The 22763-nt window shown below is 36.3% G+C and overlaps 1 protein-coding gene across 1 annotated transcript in view; it reads right to left on the minus strand.

Moving 5' to 3' along the window:
• The window catches only part of TMEM232 (transmembrane protein 232), a 246958-nt gene that overhangs the window by 105263 nt on the left and 118932 nt on the right, over positions 1-22763 (minus strand). Inside the window, 1 exon segment of the mRNA XM_036847913.1 lies at positions 22208-22455. Coding sequence (XP_036703808.1) covers positions 22208-22455 — 248 coding nt within the window.

The following is a 22763-nucleotide window of genomic DNA, read 5'->3' on the forward strand; positions in this document are numbered from 1 at the left end:
TGTAAGGAATTTTTTTGTAAAGCATAAAATCAAGCTAAACTATTATAGATAATGGAAACATATGCATATTGTAAATATTTTCACAAAAACAAGTGAAAGATAAATATTGGATTGACCAAAAAGTTCGTTCGGGTTTTCCCACAGATCTTATGGAAAAACACGAACGAACTTTTTGGCCAACACAATACAAAATTCAGGACAGTCGTTATTTGTGAGGTCGGGCAGTTACATAGGATTGTGAATAAGAAGCACACATTATAATTTTTAGATCTGAAGCTATATACTAGGCCCATGAATATTTAGTATTTTAATTAAACTTCATAACTTACATTTACATTGCATATATTTTCATATATTAAATTTTACATAAAAAATTGAAGCTTAGAAAAGTTAAGTAATTTCAAAGACTATAACAAAAGTAAAAGAGATCTATGGTTTAAACTAGATCAGGCTTATCCTATACAATGTAAAAAACCTTCTATCATCTACTCCACTGGTTCTCAAATTTGGATGCATACTGGAATCACCAAAGGGTTTTTAAAAATGGTGACATCTGGATTCAACCTCTAGAGTTTGATTACCTGGACTGGAATATGGCCTTGACATAGGATTTTTAAAAGTTAATTCTATGTGCAATAAAGTATAAAAACTGCTGATATATTCTGAAATAGATGAAATGATAATGCCACAGAGACTATCTCATTTGGTTGAAAGAACAATATGAAAATGCACATATTGATTAAATAAAAATTACATTAAGCCCAAATATCCTACCTTGTATGAAGGAAATGTTGAAATAAAAACATGACTTTGCAGATATGAAAATTATAATTTCTAATTCAAAAACTTAGATGAGGCCAAAATATATATTACTATAACTATTATAGTAATAAACACAATATAAAATTGAATAAAATACTGAGCTCCAAGAAATCAATACGGACATTGCTGAGCTACTATGGGAATAAACAAAATGAACATCATTAATTTAATGCCACATTTGTAACCATTATATTTACTAGCATCAAAATAAAAGTGGTCTGGTCTTTTTGAAAAAGTGATGACTCCATTATTAAGTAACAATTGAAGGAAGTAAATATTTATTCAATTTTTTAAAAAGGACAAATGTATGTTCTCTTTGCTAGTAAAGAAACAGTGAATTATAAGTATCAATACAATGTCAACAAAGATATAAGGGAACTTAAACATTTCAAGCACAGTGGGGGCTATCCTTTTGGCATTATTTTTCAAGTTAGATATGGTTATTTGTAATTTAATCCTGTGATTTCTCAGTAATACTGCAATGAAACCACAAATTGCTATTGGAAATTTAGAGGTTTTCTTAAAAAATTTTAATCATCTTGATTGTTTTATTTTGTAGTTAATTATAGGAAGATTTTCATTCTTTTGTTTGTTTGTTTTTTGGCCAAGCCACACGGTTGTGGGATATTAGTTCCCCAACCAGGAATCGAACCCAGGGCCCCAGCAGTGAGAGCACAGAGTCTTAACCACTGAACCACCAGGAAATTCCCCAAGATTTTCATTCTTCATGTGCTAAAAATTAGGTGAATATATTAAATTTACTTGTAGTGTAAATATTTAAACTCTTTAATTATTTAAAATGAATGCAGTTTTATTTCATAAAAACAATTGCTACTTTTTTCATATCAGGCTCTGAACAAAGAAGGTGCAAATAATTTTAGCGAATTGAAGCTCATAATAATGTTATTCATCTTGGTGTTTGGATTAGACAAGCATACATTTCATATATGCAAAGCCTTATGTTTTTACTTCAGTGTTAGAGTTACAGAAATTGATTTAGGGTGCCATCCTGTGGTATAATGACTATGTTCAAAAGGCAACTGCATACTAGAGTAAACTATATATCTATTATAGCATTGCTACAGGTTTCTTAATAAAATTTGATTCTGCTTAAGAATTTATGAGAGAGATTGTTCAGATTTTAGGACAAATTCTGTTCTTTCACAACCAGGATACCTCCTTGTCTGTCAGGCTCATAAGGGGAAAAGGGTACTATAAACAACAGAGTTAAGCGGACTAATAATATTCCCCATTTCCAAATTTAAGTGATGGGATGAGGCTATCAGACAGTCCCAATTTCAGGGGAAAGATATTTTTATCTCTTTGGAGCTAAAGAATCTGATTCTATGTCACTCAGCCAAGCCTAAGAAGAAGAAAGAACATAAAGGAAGAGACAGAAAAAATACATCTTTTGATACTGAATGGAAAAGTACCTTTTCCTAAATCTATTGAGTGGAGTGTCTTTGGTGGAAAGAGAAACATACAAGGGGTTTAGATTCCTGAGATCTGGCCATTAACTTTCCCACTGATCACTTTTAACTAAGTGGGCCTTAGTTTCCTCTGTCAAATAAAGGATTTGGATTGGATATATCAATGATCTCCTCCAAATCAATAATCCTCCTAAGTTTCACCTTCCCTCACACTTTTAAAAAGCTTATGTATCATTGCCAAGATATGGAAGCAACCTATGTGCCTATCAACAGATGAATGCATAAAGAAGATGTAGTGTATATATACACATACAATGGGATACTATTCAGCCATAAAAAATAACAAAACTTTGCCATTTGCAACAACGTGGATGGACTTGGAAGGCATTATGCTAAGTGAAATAAGTCAGACAGATAAAGACAAGTACTGTATGATATCACTTGTATGTGAAATCTAAAAAATACAACAAACTAGTGAATATAACAAAAAAGGAGCAGACTCACAGATACAGAAAACAAACTAGTGGTTACCAGTGTGGAGGGGGCAATATAGAGGTGGGAGAGTAGGAGGTACAAACTACTGGGTGTAAGATAGGCTCAAAGATGTATTGTACTACACAGGGAACATAGCCAATATTTTGTAATAACTGTAAATGGAAAGTAACATTTAAAAATTGTATAAAAAATAAAAGAATAAAGAAGAAGAAAAAAAAACCTTATGTATCCACACCAACCATAAATTAATAAAAGAAAATTGAAAACCTATGGGAGAAATAAAAACAAGACACTGGGATGAAGCACAACTCCCAGTGCAAAAAGGCAGTAAAATTAAGTCATAGAATGTTTCCTAAGACTATAAATATATAGATTTCACATAAGGGGAAGATGAACAACAAAGACTGGAAGACTCTCAGCAGATTTACGGGGATATGAAACTTGAATTGCACATAGAAAAAATGGGATCTGGGTAGATCTGCCTGGGGGAGCATTCCAAGGGAGTGAGGGGAAATATACAAATGGAAGAAGAGCCAACAGTGGAAACAAGTAAGCAATTAAAAAGACAAAGACTCTGCACACTAATTGCTTTGGACTGAAAATTTGTGTCCTCCCAAACTTCATATGTTGAAATCCCCAGTGGGATAGAATTTGGAGATGGGACCTATGAGAGGTGGTTAGGTCATAAGGGCAGAGCCCTCGTGAATGGGATGTATTCTTTTATAAAAGAGACCACACAGAGCAACCTTGTGCTTTCTGCCATGTAAAAACACAGTGAGAACCCGGTTGGCTATGAGCCAGGAAGCAGGCCCTCACTAGACACTGAATCTGCCAGCAGCTTGATCCTGGACTTCCTAGCTTCCAGAATTATGAGAAATAAATGTTTGTTGTTTAAGCTACTCAGTCTCTATGGCATTGTTACAGCAGCCCAAACTAATATACTAAACAAACATGTTTGATTTGACCTGAAGGGTATTTTAATAATCAGGAAATTTCACATAGAAATTCATATTTTCAGTTTCTCTTAGAAGCAGAAGTTCTGTCAGCACTGCCCATAGATTCCCTACATCACAAAAGCTGGTAAGGTTGACCTTCTAGATAATGCATGCCTTCCCCAATCTATCCCATTCTCTAGAATTCTCTAATGTTTCCCCATGCTGGCCTGTTTTACAGGTTTATGTTATTTTTCTAGGCCTGTAGGCATTAATTCGTTGAGTTTGCAACTCCTGGATACAGAGTCATATAAGCCACAGTGAAGGGAATAAGAACAAAGGACAGTTAGGAAATAAGTGAAGAGTGGGTACTTTCGGTGTTTAATAACAATTTAAATGTAACTATTTTATGAAACCTAAGTTAAAGACTCTTGAAATAAGCATGGGAAATTATGTAGGGTATATATAAAATAAGGTATCCCCAAATCTGGAGGCTTTTATACTCCCTAATCTTATAAAATGAATTTCATATTAAAGCAAGAAGAAAACAATAATGTCTGCTTTACTCAATAAACTATGTCCCTGTAGCCACATCATTTGATTCAACATGAGAATAAAGAGGCCAAGAATGAAACTGATTTTAAAAAAACAGGCTGATCATCTCCGTGCACAGAGTTTGTGCGTGATATATCTAGACCATATGACTTGCTAAGCCATGTGTGGCTCAGAATCTACCTCAGCCGTTTTCATAAGGGAGCCTTGATATTAAAAAAAAAAAAATCATTCTTCCAATTCTAGTTCTGGGAATAATGGAGTAGTTAACTCCCCTCCCAAAGGTGACAATCATAAACTCTGGACAACTATTTAAAGGCACTAGAGAGCAACCAACAGTAGGCAAACTGAAGAGAGCTCAACTCTTGAAAGAAAAGGAATGCAAGTGGGTGATAGAAACATTATGTGACTTCTCTGGAGGGCACACTCCAGTCTTCCCAGATTCAGAATGGCTAATACTCAAGCACAAGCCTTTAGGTGTGTTAGGTGTCAGAGGATGGTGTTTGAGGCTCCAGAGTGGCTGGAAAATAACAGAGAAAATCTCAGGAAGCTGGGTACCATAAAGGAAGCCAGAAAATCTGTGCATAAACCTCCCTCCACTCCTTGGATGGTCTGTGAACTGTATTCATGTGGAAGAGACTCTACTGAGCAGAGGAAGAAGCAGCAGCTGCAAGGCTGAAGAGCTAAGCAGAAATGTAAGCTGGTGACCACTGCAGGAAAGACAGTTTAGAATTTACATACTGCTAAGTCTGAGGAGCTTGGCCAAAACTGTTAGCTGGCCATTAAATTCCCAAAGACACATGTTAGGAGTGAAGAATGCGTTCCAGGACTAGAGAATTTTCCCTTAAGACTACAGGCTAAACTGAAACAGTCCCTCCTAATAGTGAAAACAAAACCTCCACAAGTTCAAGGTGATCAGTCAACAACTAAATTGCTAGCAATAACAAAAATAAAAACTCTTCACAGGAAGTTTCCAGAATCCAGACTCTCTTCAATGGTCTTCCATTTTACACGAAGTGGTATGATACTAAGGAGACTTTGCGATGTTGAAAAGGCATATTATAATACCTTAAACAACCACCAAATCATATAAAAGTGTGAGCCAAAAAAGGCCAATAGATGATATAAAATGGAATAATAAAACATATTTCATTAACGCAAAATAAGACAGGAAAGGAAGTACAGAGGGGGAGGGCAAGATGCAACATGTAAGAAACAAATAGAAAAGTAGTAGCTCTAAATGCAACCATAACAAATTTTTACATTAAATTTAAAGGGATGAAAGATTCCAATTAAAAGGCAAAGAATGTTGAACTAGAATTTTTTTAAATGACCTAACCATATGTTGTATACAAAAGATATGTTTTAAATTGAAAAACAGGAAGGTGACAGGAAAAGAGTAGGAAAAATACAGAAATATATATATCATGAAAAAGCCAAGCAGTAAAAAATGATGTGGAAATATTAATATCCAACAATGTAGATTTTCAGAGAAGGATGAGTAACCACAAGTAAAGAGGGATATTTCATAATATCAAAGGGGTCAATTCCTCACAAAACATTAAAATGATAAATGTATTTGTACTTAATAGGAGAGATTCAATCAACATAAAGCAAAATTTGGTAATAAAATGGTGATACAGCCAAACCTACAAGTATACTTGGAGATTTTTATACCTCTCTCTCACTAACAGATAGAACTAAAAAAAAAGATACTGAAAAAATTGGTAAAGATAGAAAAGATTTTTATTATACTATCAACCACTTTGAGCTCATTTGTCATTTATGGAACACGGCACTACGACTGCAGAATTCATACTATTTTCAAGTGCACTGGAGCATTCGCTAATATAGACCAAGTATTCAACCAAGTCTCAATAACTTTTAAAAATTCAAATTTTACAAAGTATGACCTCTGTTAACAATGGAATTAAATTCTATATGAGTAAAATGATAGTTATATATTCCCCCACATATTTGGAAATTAAAAAGCATAGTTCTAAATAACCATGATTCAAAGAAGAAATCACAAGAACAAGAAGAAAATATTTTGCACTGAGTCAGAATAAAAACACAACATGTCATCTCAATGCAGCGTATAAAGGGAATCTGTAGTTTTTAAGACATATCTTGGAAAAAAATGAGTTTTAAAATCAGTGTTTGGAGTTTCCACCTAAAAAAGCTTAAAAAAAAAAAAGGAGACAAAGTAAATAAAGGGAAGAAAAATAAAAGAGAAAATAGATAATAATCTAAGAAAAACAAACAAGCAAAAAAACCCAACAACTAAGGGATTATGACACCAAATAGTCACAATAAGTACTTTGAAAGGTAAAGGGTAGGCTAGGGTACAATCTCTATTTAAACTTGGAGATAGCAGACTCACCACCCCATCATGGCGCTGAAAAGGCCACTTGGGGAGCTGAAACCTCCAGATAAATGGTGCTGTGAAAATGCAAGGATTTCTAGACATATAAATAGTTCTTCCACTGTGCAGAGAACTTTGACCACTTTTCTAAATCCTTGTAAGTCGGTCAAAACTCAAGATATGGAATGGTGTGATCTGTTTACAAATCTTCCTTCACCTGTTTTACAGGGATATACATTTTATTTCTGGAATAAATTTACTTATTATATCCCACTTAGTTTCCTCCAGACAAAGTGCCATTCTTCCCATAGTTTCTAGGGTGTCGTATGCACAAATAGGTGTAATAAGTGATTCCAAACACCTTTTACTTGCTTACAATGGAACAGAAGAGAAAAATATCTGCCTTCTGTTGTACTATGCTGCCTCAAATAAAAATGCTAAAGAAGCACTTGAGCTAAAAATAAATCATAATCTAAAGAATTAAACTCTTTGAAGACAAAATATTGACATCTAATCTATTAATTAGCTTCTGTTTGTAAAGGTATTGCAAGAGAAAAGTAGAATGTAAATACTAGTCTTATTATAATTATCATTGTACTTCTTTATCCTTGTGATAATGTTATATAACCCTTAAGAGGGAATTATGAGGACATTTGAAGTATAATCAAGGATAAAAACTTTTGAGTGCCTACATTACAAAGTTATAGGATAACTTATCATGAGAGAAATTTATTTCAGGCAGGTGTAGCCTTAGGATGAATGCAGCATAAGGGTTCTCATAGTGGATGTAATTTAAGGAAAGAAAGACTTTCCAGATCCCAAATAGCCCCACGTGACTTGGCTATGTTCCTGGAATTTCCCCCTTTAAAAATTCATTCTGGAGGGTCAATAGCTTTGGGGCCTTCAAGAGACCTCCATGGGGCTTCCCTGGTGGCGCAGTGGTTGAGAATCTGCCTGCCAGTGCAGGTGACACGGGTTCGAGCCCTGGTCTGGGAAGATCCCACATGCTGCAGAGCAACTAGGCCCGTTCACCACAACTACTGAGCCTGCGCGTCTGGAGCCTGTGCTCCACAACAAGAGAGGCCGCAATAGTGAGAGGCCCGTGCACCGCGATGAAGAGTGGCCCCTAATCGCTGCAACTAGAGAAACCCTCGCACAGAAACGAAGACCCAACGCACCCAAAAATAAACAAATAAATAAGTAAATTTATTTAAAAAAAAAAAAAAGAGACCTCCATGAAATTTTCAGTAACTGTTGAAAGAAAACCCTGTAAGACACTGTAAACTAACATCTCAAAACTAGCTGGTTGGAGCCAGCAAAGTATACAAGAGGTGGTTGTGAAAAATAAGCACCATCAGAAGTAGGAAAGAACACTACCACATTTAACCAATTTGCTCAACAGCATGGAGACTGGTGGAGGGAAGTAAAGTTTTGTTTAATTCAGTTTTGTTTTTAAAAGAGCTGTACTGAATTATTCTACAGCTAGTAGATTAATCTGAGAGCCTAAAGTATAAAGAGTGTATGCAATATAAAGTGAACTTCAGAATTGAAATCACTACCAAAATAGGAATTTTCCTCGCTTATAGCTTGAAATTGTATGATAACAGAAAAGAGATGACTACCGTAGAAGTGCACGATGTTACCGTTACTGCTGGGATGGCAAACATCATAAGTACAGACACATAAACAGGTGCTAGGATGTAAATTATTTCTAATATTTTTGTCTGTGTGTGTGTGTATGTGTGTTTTATTTTGTTTTTGCTATAAACTCCCTATGGAGTGTGTACATGTTTGATTTTTAAACAAATTATATACATGCAAAATCTACATTAAAGCAAAATACCTAAAATTAAAGACCAATTTCAACAGTCTCACCTTTTAGAATTATAATAATTCAAAAATATCAGATCGTTTCATAAATACTATTCGTATTGTTATTCCAATCCTCCTGAATGAACTGATCAAATGTTGCCCTCATCAGGCAAGAAGTGGTTTACCAGCAAATTTCTGCAGTTGCCAGGGGCTGAAACTATGGCCAAAGAATACAGCTGTAGACGCAAACTGAAATTCCAGTCAGTGATTGGGAAGCATAGGTCCCAATGATGAAATTTTCAACAGGCATTGGATATAAACCTACATCATTTTCAAGACCAGTTTTAAATCTTGAAAAGGAGATAAAAGGAGTAGAAGAAATGTCAGTTTAATTCAGTTTTCACCTTCAGACCATAATCTGTTCCCTTTAAAAAGTAAATTGGCTTTATTATTCCTCTGGTTAAAACTTTCCAGTGACTTCTTTTTCTGCCAGAATAAAACTAAAATTCCTAATCTGGACTTAACAGCCCTGTAAGATCTGGCCTCAGGGACAACTTCACCTCTTCCCACTGTTCTCTAACAGCGAGCCACACTGACCACCTTTAGTTACCACACCTGGTGAGTCCTTTCCTTTCCCCGGGCTTTGCTCTCACTGTCCCCTCTGTCTACATACCCTTTCACCCTACACACTCCTTCCCCAAGAGGTCTCCACCCAAAATCACTCCTTCAAAGGGATCCTTCCTGGCTATCTAAAGTGGAATCCTCCAATTCCTTTCAATTTTATCACCCAGTTAATTTCACCCATGGGATTTAAAACAGTCCGTAATTACCTCATTTGCTTACTGATTTATCTGTTCTCTATTTTGGATGATACACTCTATGAAGGTGGGCAGCATATCTGTCTGGTTCTCCACTATGTCTCCAGGGCTTGGCCTACAGAGAGATTTCAGCTGTTTAGCTTTCCACTATTTTTACCATTATTGCAAAGCTTTACAAAAGCCGATTCCACAGCTAGACTGTCCTTGTCCCAAATGTCAATTTTTTTTCTTCTTTTTTGAATCAGGTGGAAACACTAGTGAAAGATTTTGGAAATATTTTGAAGGTAAAGACTATCTTGTCTGATAGGTTAAGCATGGAATGCGAGTGAAATAGAGACAGAGATGATTTCAAGGTCTGACTCAATAGAAGGATAAATTTTCTATTCACTGAGAAAATAATGGAATGAGCAGTTTGGGGTCAGAGGGAGATTAGTTCAATTTTGGATATGTTAAATTTGAGGTGCTTATCAGCCCATCTAAATGAAAACACAATGTAGATGGCTGTACACCTGAGTACAGAATTCAAGGGAAAAATTAGGCTCCTAAGGGACCAAGAGACCAACATAAAAATGTTTATCATTATGAACCTCACTAACTTAAATTAATTGAATGATTTATTTCACTTTTTATCCATATGCTTCAGCTATATGCCTAGTTTACTCAGGTTTGCCTAGGTTGAAATTTTATGGGATAAATTTGGCCAAGATATTTGTTCTTCTCCGTAAGCCCATTCTTCTAGCGCTGCATTTCAAAAATACACAGCAGGCCCCAAATTTTGCTGCTGAATGCACAGCAAATGTTTCTCTTCCACCTTATCTTCTGCTTTAAAAATACTAATCTGTGTGACTGTCAAATTACTGACTATGAAATGGATCTGTGCAACTTTTTAAAGAGGAAGATAATACACTTAACTCCTGAGTTACAAATTTTAGTCATATCCTGTCCATGTATCCTTAAAAGGAGTCTATTTCAACTGTTAGAATGTTGCTACCTCTCTATGAAAATTATGGGAGTTTTTCAAATATGGAAGAAACAATAGGTCTGCAGTACTCCCAGATGTTCTCAAACAGGCACGCTGAGATCCACATAATTATAGAAAATTAAACCATTCGCCTTTTGTTAGTCCACTCACATGTCTACCAGAATTTAAGCAGGGGGAGGGGGGAGCGATAAGGAGGAAAGGAAAAATGAGAGGTGAAGGGATCTGGCTGGTGCAACAATGTTACCTACTTCCCTGACCAAATCAGACTTGAGTTTCCTTACCATTAAAACAGAGAAAACGTTTATTGCTCTGGGCTAGTTTCATCCTCAGTGACTCCCTAATAGTAACCCGTTTTTCTACCAAGACAGTGCCAAACATAGTAATCTTTTGTGGTCCCAGTTATACAAAAAGACTAGAAGTGCACTTTCTATCACACCTTACAGACACCAGTGGGTGTTAAACTGACCTATTTTTTTTCCACCAACCTTATACTGCTGTGGTGGTAGTGATGGTTTCTTGTTTTGTTTTGTTTTTGGTGCCTGCCTGTTCCCCCTCAGATTGTTGTCTAGTTATTTTAAAAATCTACTGGAACTTGAAAATAATAATATATTTTATGATTAATCTTACCTCTCCTCATTTTAGTCTCCAATTGAATCTAAATGCAAGTGGGCTGAGAAAAAGAGTACTGAAGGTGGCCGTCCACACACTGGAGGGAAAATATGCCCATTATCCCACTGTTGTAAGTCACCAAAACAGGCAAATAGGATCATTCAAGTCCTAAAGGGAATATCAGGCGTCTGAATTGCCCACATTGGCGGTCTACATCAATCAAATTAACTGCCCTCTTGTCCAATTCCCATTCATGCGGTACCATATAGCCACATGAAAGGGGAACGGCTTTCTGACAGTGAGGTTTGCTTGGCAACAGAGCATACGAATACTGAATAATTTCTGTTTCTGATGACTGCAAACCCTATTGAGTCACGGTTACATTAGATGCATCCCTGACTATAGAAAGGAAAGAAAGAAAATGCCTTCTTGAGAACTCTTTTAGTGCTTCTGTTTATTTAAGTATATTCTTTCCTAAATACAGAGTGTTCTGTCTACATATCCTCCCCCAAAACAATTATATGCTTCTTTTTCATATCTCCCAGCCAAATTACCATGACTTGGGGCCTATCACTTTATCATACTCCTGAACATATCTGACCTAGTGGCAATACAGCTCTGAAATAAGAGGCTAAAGTGACTGATTCTTGAGCCAGGAGTGAAAGAATTTACAGTAATAGTACTACTCACCAGTCCTATCTGGACTCACGTGTAATATCGATGGGTATTCTAGCATCAAGAATTTAGAGATTTTCATAACATGGGGATTATTAATAGAGTAGTATATGGAATGGAACAAGAGAGGGGGAAGGAAACTTGTGCATTACTTTATTCGAGGTTTTCTTTTCTATGCATGCACCTGTCACATCCTCTCCCTGCTGGATATCAGGACGCTTACCATGTGGTTGATTCTTTGGCCAGCTGTGTTTAGAACTGTGTGTGACAGCAAAGTGCTCTGTGATGACTGACGACAGCTAGATGAATACAGAAATGTTGGTAGCTTTTCTAAAATGAAGCAGAGGGTCTTGCTGGTAGACTTAAGAAGGCTGGGCCTGCTCAGTTGTTTTGGTTTTTGCTAGCGGCTCCTGCTGCCACTTCCACAGCTCCCTACCACCTCAGTCACCACTGCTGTGATACAGTGATACGCTGAACATAAACCTGAAAGTACTGAGCTCACACTTGACTAAAATGCCTCAGAGGTCAACATGCAGATACTAACAGAGAGGTGCTGGCCCAGGTTCCCAGCAGGGGTTAATGACCCTGCCTAAGTGCATGGGCTGTGTCACTTCCCAGACGCCTCTCTCACACCCAGATACGGTTCTGTCAGGTAAGTTGTCTGAGTGCCAAATGGAATTCACTGTCTATTGTCCTTCTTCCTATATTTTATCTATGGACAGAAGAAGGTGAACGTTACAGGAATAAGACCCATAGGCATCTGAGAATTCGTGAGGGTGAGTATGTCAGCTTTTGTTTAAATGCTTGGCCTTTAGAGAGGGACTCCTGAAAAATCACCGCTGGCTGCAACACATGCTTTTTATACCCCAGCAGGAAAAGAAGCTAGAGAAAGCATTATATGTGACTTTTTTTTTTTTTTTTTTTTTTGGCTATAATTCACTTATTACAAGCTTTCCTTGTTAGATATCAGTATGCTGATAGGTGGTTGATTTGTCAGCCAGCTGTGCTTAGACTTCTGTGTGACAATACTGGTTTGCTTGTATAAATGGTTTAGTAAAATTACAATGTTAAAGATAGGCTTTTTCCTTTGAATAGCTTGATGTAGGAAAAAATAAAACAGAAAGAGGACCAATCAACATTAGTTCTAACTCGACAAGACTCAGGTTAGTGAACTATTGTGAAGGGCCAAGAATTTAGTGACATATCACTTCAGATATGATGGATGCTTAGCAATTACTGATCTTATATTGCAGTGACAGAGCTGGCGTTGAAGGTGGAAGCTGTTCAGAATGATAAATGGATATGACAATTTATTAAAGATAGAAGGCATGATTAGTGTTGGATATAGATGCACCCTTTTAAGAAGGAGATGGAAGACGAGGGAAAGAAAAAACAACAAATAAAAAGGGAATTTATAATGTGAAAAGTAAGTTTGGGGAAGAAAAAAAATATGCAGCACACACCGAATTTATAAACAAATGCAGAAATCCTAGAAATGTAGGAGCAATGTAGTTTGGAGTTAATGAAGACATGCATGAAACAGAGGTATCACACAATTCTCATACACTCATGGCACCATCTCTCATTCTCCTGACTGGGTCTTCCCTCATGCCCTCCTCTGGTCACTGCTATCCCTCCACCAGGTTCCATTCTATAGAACATCCAGGGCCTGTTTGGAGGACATTTTGAACCTGCTCTGTGGCCTCTGATTTCACTGCAGTCCTTGGCATGAATATTTTCACATAGTCAGGTTAACTTGTTTGGTCTGAGTTTTACTTTCTCAAATAAAAATGGAGGACATGAAGTACTAGACCTAAAAATGTTATGGCAAGAAATTATTCTCCTAAATGTTTACCTTTGTCCTTTGTTTGTTGAATAAACTAATAGAAGAGACACGCTGTGCCATTGCTAATGATATAAATACAGCATTAACAAATCTTATCTTTTAAAAAGAATGGAAAGAGTGGTGAAATTTTAAAAAGGCCTATAAGCCTATGAAATAACTAGAAAGACCATTAAGATATGTTTCTAAGTGATAATCTAACTTCATAATTTCTTGGTATTTTGATACATGCATATATTTCATTAGAGGTTAGAAATTCATTTCTGTCATGTGTACATAGATATACATATATTATATACAGTATACAGTATTACTGCCCATCCTGACCAATGGATCTTGTCTACAAACTTAGAAAGCTTCATGCATTGGTTTGGCACTTAACTTTTTGTTGTTGTTGTTAGGTAGATACTGCAAGGTCTTTTGGAAGTATGCGTCATATATAAAAAACTGCAATCCTTTTGTCATCTGCATTTATATTTTTTGTGTAGTGAGCAGAAAGTGCTGCTCAGAGATACTCAAAGAGGGAGATTCTATCACTGTCTAGGTAGATTATTTTGGAAATTCTCCCTTGTCCATCCTTGAAATCAACATCTCCATAGACTTAAAACATTTTTAAAGCATTACTATAAACTAATTAGTTATCAGAACCGTCCATGAATTTTTCTCAAGTTGTTATAAATTGTAGATTTTCTCCAACCTCTCTGGCTATATCTAAGGTTTGGTTTGTTGTTTATTTTGCTATCATTCTCTTCCTTCCAGATATTAAACGGTGGTATTCCTCAAAATTCCACCCCAGGTCTGCCTCTCACCTCACTTGATGCTCTTTACCAAGGCAGTGTTGCTTGTGCCCATGACATTAGTCACCACCTTCATTCAGTGACTCAGCCCAGACTCTGTCCCTGAATAACAGTACTGTGGAACTCACTTTCTATTTGATTTCTCCACTTAAAGCTCTCAAAAGCACTACTTCACATTCAGCATCTTTCCCTAGCCCCAACCACACCCTACTCTCCCCCATCACCCCTTGTCTCAGTGAATCGCACCACTATTGGACTAGTTGCTCAATCTGGAAAAGACATTTTCCTCTCCGCACCTCCTGTCATTCTATCTAATCATCATCAAATTCTATTGCTTTTTCTTCCAAATCGTATGCAAATCCATCTGCCTCCTTTCCATCTGTATTGCCACCAACCTAGTGCACACTGTATTACAATAGCATCCTATGCACTTTCCCAACGTAACAAAGCCAACAATGACAACAATGAAAATGACTATGATACATAGTAATAAAACTAATATATTTATTATATGGATCAATAATAAATCAGTATATTTATTATATTACATTTATAATTATGCCACCATATATTTATTGATACAATAATAATAAACATTTTTGTGCTTACTCTGTGCCAGATACTATAGTAAGCACTTTTAGTTGACTACCTCATTAATTTCTCATAAGTACCAACAAGAAAGGTGCTATCATTACCCCATTTTATAAACAAAAACATTCAGATTTAGAGAAGTTAAGTGACTTGCCCAAGGTACATCACACCTACGGTCATGTCACAACCTCAAACACATACACACACACACACCACTCCTCACTCCTTACTCTACCATATAACACACATTCAGTGCCTTCTTATGGCTTCTAAGATAAAAGCTGAAAACCATGACCAACTCTTCAGCTTCATCCTCCTGTGGTCTCAGTGACCCAGCTACACAACTGTTCTTTTAGTTCCTTAAATGCTCCATGATCAATTTCACCAGGGGGGGCTTTGCACATCCCGTGCCCCTCTGCTTAGTATTTGTTATTCAATAATTACTAAATGTCTAATATAGGTCAGGTACTACTAAATTGTATTGAATAACTGAAAATACAAAAAAAATAGAAAATTTTGGGTGCAAATTCCCAAATGTCTTTACAGTGGAAAACCAATATGCTAGAGACACAATCAGTCATTCTGAACAAGAAACCATCAATTACACTCTAAGCATAGTTTGGCTTTGTCTTCCTAGTGCCTAACACAGTGCCTGCACACAGAGATGTATAGTTAATGCTTACTGAAGGAATATGCAACCTGTATCAGGAGTTCTGTTTTCTCCCTACCATTTAAATCCATACCGAGAGACAGCCCAGGAAAGACTGGGTTAGCTGGGGAGTGACATTTGCTTTGACAGGTGGACAGAAAGCACCTGCCCTGGGTACTAAGGTTTTCAAAGATTCATATGCCTGATCAAGTACTTGATCCTATCAAGGAGACATTTAGAAACTGGGGAAGATTAAGCCCTTTAACAGATTGACTTCATATTTTATGAGAATCTAGAGAGTGGGAAGACTACTCCAATTTGATTAACGTCATATCCAAGTTTACATTCTAATTAAAGCAGGTAATAAACACTTGTCAACCACTGCAAAAGCATTTCATCACAAGCTAAACAACATTGCCCTTTTCTCTGAAAGAGCAAAGTGCACATAAAAAACAAAACACAAAAAAACAGATTTTGTTTTTGTTTTCTGTTGCACAACTTTTGTCTTCTCATAGGGCTGTCATTTGAATCTAATTGATCTGTATTTGAAACATATCAATAGAATGTTTTTACATCTCAACCAGTTCATTTTAACACTTGTGCCATTTTTAAGATTCTGCATTACATCATGTTACTGTGAATGGAGAACTCCTGGGGTTGATGATCGTATTGAAGCTGGACACCTGTCTTATAAGCACAAAGCCACTGCAGTAAAAGTGGCAGCTAAAGCTATGGCCCCACTGATAACACCTAGAATTCCTGCTCAGACCAAGGCTCCACTGGAAAGGCAGGAAAGGAGAGGAGACAACCAAAGATAGATGGGGACTGACCTATCTCCTAGGGAAGACCAGAGGTAAACAGAGTCACGTATTGGAAATGGATGTATTTTGCATGGTCCTGTCACTGGCAATTGGACTTCACTTCCAATACCACTTCACTCTAGAAATTTTAACACTTTAAATGATTGACCTGAGCTGATCGTCTAACCAACATTTTAATAATAAAATATTTCACAAAAGTTCAAAACACAGGGGCCCATCTCTGAAGACCCATTCGTGTTCTCTATTTCTCTTCAGCTGAAAATTATAATCAGCCATGTGAACTATCAAGATTCCAAACTTTACTCTTCAATAATGGGTCTTGATACTGTACCCTCAAAATGCATGTATTACTTAGAACCAGATCTGAATTGTGTTTTAATTCAAAAACTAGAAACAAGAAGGGAAGCAAAACATAACCAAAAATGCAATCATCGGGAAACTGTATGTTCTTTTTTAAAAGTTGCTAGCAGTAATTCATAACTTATGTAAATTTTCCACATATTATTTATCACAATTGTATTAATAAATATTATATTATGAAGAAAATAAATATTTTAGAAAATCTACTCAATTATAGAACAAAAGGATAAGGAACTAACATGTCCAGGCTTTTACATACATTCTTTCCTTCTATCCTCAGGAGAAACCTAAGAGGAATGTACAACTTTTACACTTTTAAAGATTAGAAGCCTAAGGCTCAAAGAAGTTAAGTAACTTACTCTAAGTCAATCAGAAAAAAAGCTATAAGATAAATATTCTTGATATTCTGTAAAGGAGGCACAGACTTTTTTCTCCTGCATGAAACAGAACTAGACAGATGTGTTTAAAGCATTTTATTTAAGAATCTTTTGGAGCTCTCCTTTTTTAAATTTCTCTCTCTCTCCAAATAGATATATTTATAATATATTATATTTTTTTCCTCCATTGACTTTAGCTAAAAATCATACTACTTAATGGAAAGTGCCTCCTCTGACATAGATTTCCGAATATTAGCTAGAGAGATGCAGAGCCCAGAAAAAAATGTTCCTTAATCAAAGTCAAGTTCTGAAAATCGAGACACAGAAATTGAAAAAAACACTTATAAAAAGTCTTTTCTTATGACTTGAAGATAAGTTTTTTTTAACAACTGCTCAAGGCTTTACCATCACATGAAGTCCCACATGAGGGGAAAGACATCAGCATAGTAGACTCAGGAGTCAGAATGCATTTGTTTAAATTCAAACTCTAGCACTTAATGATTATAAATTCTTGGGCAAATTACTTAACCTCTCAGTATTCATATCTACAAGATGGAGATTTTATAGATATATAAAATCTATAAAATGGATAAAATAATCAATCTACATCTAAGGGTAGTGCTTAGCATAGTGCCTTGTTTATAAAATGTACTCATGTAGGGTGGCAAACAGAATTGTTTGACTATAACACTGGAGATTCATCTTGAATTGCCCAGCAACTTGGAAGCTAGAATTAGGGGTCCTAAGCATCTCCCATGTTGTAAACCCAACTCCCCAGGGAGCCCAGTGGCCTCCTATTACAACCATTAAGACCACTTCCCAAGGGCTCCAAGTCCTGAGCATCTGGCATTTCTAGCATCCCTATCCAGCTGATGCCCACCCACCTCAGGTGACTCGGCAACTGGGCCCAAAATGTTTATTTCTTCCTTGAGAAGGCAGTTTCACCCTTACATTATAAGAATGTAGAATAGCAGTCATGCAGTGTCTCTCCCCTCAAAACGCAAATCTAGTTTAATGTCCAGTTGCTTGCCCAGACTCCAGCATCCCTCCCACTGAGACAATGAGAAATGGGGACCACGTGCCTCTTTTTGCTGCTCACTGTTGGTCTTTCCAGTAAAACCTATCTCCTGGGACACTGTGGTATCCACCTTTCCCCACCTCGTCTCCATTCAGCAAATGTTAGCTACTCCTAGCTCCACTACCTTGGAATTGGCTCCTTTTATAAAGGAGGATTCATAGGAGACACAGTAGCCTTTGGTACGACCGCCCTGTTATGAAGTCAGCTATGTAAAATGTCCTGCCTGAATGACTACAGATGTTCTCAGTCCGTTCTTGCTTGTTTCAGCTGGGCTCTCTTCCAGGTGCTGGTCTTATGAATGAAGTCTTCTGACATAAAATTTGTGAGCAAACTAAGCCTAATCAGAGATAAAGTTTTAAGTTAATATTCTCCTAGTCTTTACATGTATGCAAATAATTAGTTGTTTGTGAGTTTTTAGGGATCCAAGGCATAAGCTTAGAAAATACACTTACAAGAAACCTCAGAAGCCAAAAAGTATAGATGTAGAAACTGGTTTTTGAAAATTTGATCTTCAGAGTTCTGAATTCTCAGCCTTAAGGTAAATTTAAGACAGTTTTACTGACAAAGAGAGAAAAGGAAAAAACTATGCTTTGAAGTAGAAGTATACTATGCCTCGGTTTTTGGCTACAGTTTTTATGATATAGTAAAGAAACATAATGATTTTTTCATTTTTTAAAAAAATGCTGAGGGGCAAGAAGAACATGCATCCAACAGCATGTCCCACTAAAAAGCAAAACCCCAAAAATTCAATGTACAGAAGCAAAACAATGAATTTTCTTTTGAAAAATTTTGTAAAGAGGTCAGATCTGCAAGTCATTCAAAGCAAAATATATATATTTATAAACATATAAAGAAAGAATTCCCATTTTGAGAGAATTTTACAGGCTAGAAACACAAGTGAAGAAAAATATTTTGGGGAAAAAGTGCTAGGTCATCAGATATAGTGGATGCTTCAGCAATAAGGAAGCTCCTATTTTCTCCTTACTGGTAAATGTTCACAGTTTCACACTGAATTAGGTACACTTTAGTGCTCCATGGCAATAGAGAAACATATTATCTTAAATTTCCTGTCTTCCTGCCTCTTAAATGTGCCCCATCTTCTGTGGGAGTCCTTAAATGTTGGCCTTCTTGCCATCTTACACATTGCTTTTTGATGAAAACACAAAATGGAGCTTTCTAGGAATACGTGATAAGGAATTGGTGATATGACCCTATGCAAGAAGACCTTTAAAAGGTGAAAAAGAGCTAAGCATACAGTGGGCTTTAAATTATGTCTTTGTGCTTTACCTATAGGACTCCACCATGCTCAGAAGTTCATTAATTGCATTAATTCCAGTCTGTGGACCTGGACGTGGGAGGAGGTGGAGAAATGACAAAAGGAGCTATAGCTACGGGACTGTTGACTAGATGGAGAATCAAGCAAATGGAAGAAACAACATTTCCCCCAGTTAATATTTAGTGAGCCAGAGCCATTTTTTCAATGCATTAAAAGTTAAAGTTAAAGCTTAAACATGCTTTTCAACAACCTTTTTAAAAGCAGGTCTATCCCGTACCCCAAACAGACAGTAGAGACTGCTCAACCAGGACTGACCTAGCCTTTGTCTTGATGTCACTGAGCTCTAGCCCTATTCCACTCACATCTGTTGCAGCCAGGGATCAGTTCACCCCTGACTGGAGCTGGCAATATGCACAACTCCAGGGGGCACAGTTCCCATGCTCTACAGCGGGAAGGGTGCAATGTGAAAGTCACCCTGGGCTGCCCCGAGGGACTTCTGCTAGAGGGAAGCTCAGGCTGCTGTGCTGCTGTGGCTCTCATTCAAGCCAGAGACCCTAAGTTTAATTTCTAGAAGCTGTAATGAGCTGTGAAAAAATGGATAAGAAGGTAACATTTTTAAAGATCAGTGATGGATGATTCTCATTTATGTAATGAACCGTAGGCTGAGGAGATATCTCATATACTAATCCTTCAAAACCTACAGGACTCTTTGGGTCTTAACCCCACCCCTTGCCTCTTATGCCTCCTTCTCTGACCCTGCATATTCTCTACCCCTGTCCCCAAACCCTGTGCATATGTCTCCACTCTACTTTCCATTCTCAGTATGTCTCTCCCCTTATTATATCTTCTCCCTTTCCTTTTGATCTCTTTCATCTTTCTTTCTGCTCCTAACATTTATTTCTCTGTTCTGCTATTTTAAGCATTCCCAATATGTCGCCTTATCTCTATCTCTCTAGGTCCTTCCTTTCTGTGTCCCAGTGGGCATCATTCATCTCCAGCTGCCTTTTTACTGTCTATTTACCCTTTCCCCCACTGTTTCTTTAATCTCCTTTGGTCAATACCCCGTTTCTTTTATTTTTCTAGTTTCTTTCTTTCTATCTTTTCCTTTAACTGACCATGATGAGAAACCAAAGTACACTGTCCTCTCTGTAGTCCCAGACTGATTTTTCCTCCGTGTCTGCGGTCCTTGAAAATGTACAGAAGACATTTGGGGATTCAGAAGTAAATCTCAATACTCATAACATTTAAAGCTGGCCTTTCCATTACACCTTGAACATATTGCAATTTTATAGATATTTATAACACATGCTGAAGAACATTTTTATACTATTTATTCCTGCACCGCACATGAGACTACTAAAGTGCAGGCTGTGTGATCCTTAATCTCAGCTCTACATATATTCCTCACTGGCTTTAGAATTCTTGAATAAATGCTTAAACCTGTGTCAAAACTCTTCTCAAGCATGTGTCTATTTTTCTCTTGACTATTTGTGTGCACAAAAGGAAAACTTTCCTCATCGCCTTGTTTCACCCAGTTATTACCCCTGCACTAAAGTCCACCTTTGGGCAGCAACAGTCACATGATTTTGGAACTCAGATAATGAGTTAGGCAAATGCTGAGGAAGAAAACTTCCCAAATAATTTAGCATCTTCTTCAAGAAAAGTAAGCCACAAAATAGATCCAAGAAAAGAAGTAGTAACAGACTCATAAACATAAGAACAAAAATACATGAGTTAGAATCCAAAAGCTGGGTCATTGAAAAAATAATATAAAATAGACAAAATAGCAAACAAACTACTTAAGAAGCGTAAAAGGGACCAAATGCAAATACACAAAATGAGAATTAGTTAAGGGGAAGGGGGAAGGGGATAACCACAGAAACAGAAAACAGAAGGAATCTTAAGACGCTATTTTGTTCAATTATGGCCAAAAAATTCGGAAAAATGGAATAAAACATGTAATATTTAAAGAAAGCATAATTTGCTAAAATTGACTTAAAAAGAAGAAGATCTAAAGAGACTGATATTCAGGACTGATACTCCAGATACTTTTATGGCAGGGGCCTCAAACAGTAAGAATGGAATCCAGCTGTACCTGCACATTATGGCTGAATATAAGCCCTGCCAAGAGCCACATAAAACAGAAGAATTTGACAAAGAACTACACTTAGAAGAGCTATAAGGTACTAATGGTTGAAGAGGAAATTCTACCAAAGCTTAAAAGAGTAGATAATTCCAAATTATTGAAATTATTTTAGAACATAGAAAAAGAAAATAAATGGGCATTTCATATTTGATAAAGATATTTAAAATCAGGGGAAAATATTGAAGGGAGACAGATCACTCAATAAATATTGCTGGGACAATTAAGTAGCCACATGGATCTATACCTCACACCACATACCAGAAAAAATTTCAAATGGACCAATGATTAAAGTGTTCAAAATGAATCCTTAAAAGTACTAGGAGAAATGTGACATTTTAATCTTGAAATGAAAAGAACATTCCCAAAAAGACTTTTAAAAATCCATAAACCATAGTGGAAAATGGAGAGAAAATTTTAAATATACTTATAATTTATTATATTGACATTTTATAGATGCTGGAAGGATACACAGCATTTAATGACAGGGAAAGATGGGGGTAAACTAGGCAAATGTAGGTCACTATGGAAGAGAGGCTTTCACTTTATTAAAACATTGATTTATATTACATAATAATACCTATTTTAAGCATGAGGAAATACTTTCTGAGAAAGGAATACTTGCTAATGATAAAATATCTAGGAGGTGGTGGAGCCAAGATTTGAATTAAAAAAGAGAAACTGAGTTAAATAATGTGGCACATGATTATATAAAATTTATATAACTCCAAAATAGAATATGTTAGAATAACAACTATTTTGAATAGTGCTTCACTTTACCTTACAGTAAATTGTAGAACTCTCTTCTTCATGGAATCCTGCTTTTTGTTCAGATATTTCATTTGGTGCCGTTTTATCAATGTTTTTTTCAAAGGAAGAACACAGGTATCAGTGGAAGGGAAGAATAGTTTGGAAAGTATGTTGGCAATTCTCCATCCTATATATTTGGAGAAATTTTCATCCCCTACATTTGATGAAACTTTTGTACTATAACTTGTGAAAGGATCAGTTGGGTCATTTATCTCAGCCTGTTGAAAGAAAAGAAAAAATAACCAGTTGACATAGAATTAAATGAGAAAAAATGACGTATTATTATTATTAAAGTTAAAATGTGTGTTTATTTTCTTTGACTAATGTTGCATTCTTCCTATTAAAATAAGCTTTAAAAGAAAAATGCAGTTCCCCAAAAGATTTTAAAAATCGTAACAAGAATTTTCAATGAAATAAACAATTAAGCATGAAGGAAATCAGTCTTGAAATTTCAAAAATGTAAGGATATAATTTCTATTTTAAATTTGTATACTTCCCACACAAGAATTTCATAAGCATTTGTAAT

This window comes from Balaenoptera musculus, chromosome 3 (assembly GCF_009873245.2).
Source record: "Balaenoptera musculus isolate JJ_BM4_2016_0621 chromosome 3, mBalMus1.pri.v3, whole genome shotgun sequence".
NCBI lineage: Eukaryota > Metazoa > Chordata > Mammalia > Artiodactyla > Balaenopteridae > Balaenoptera > Balaenoptera musculus.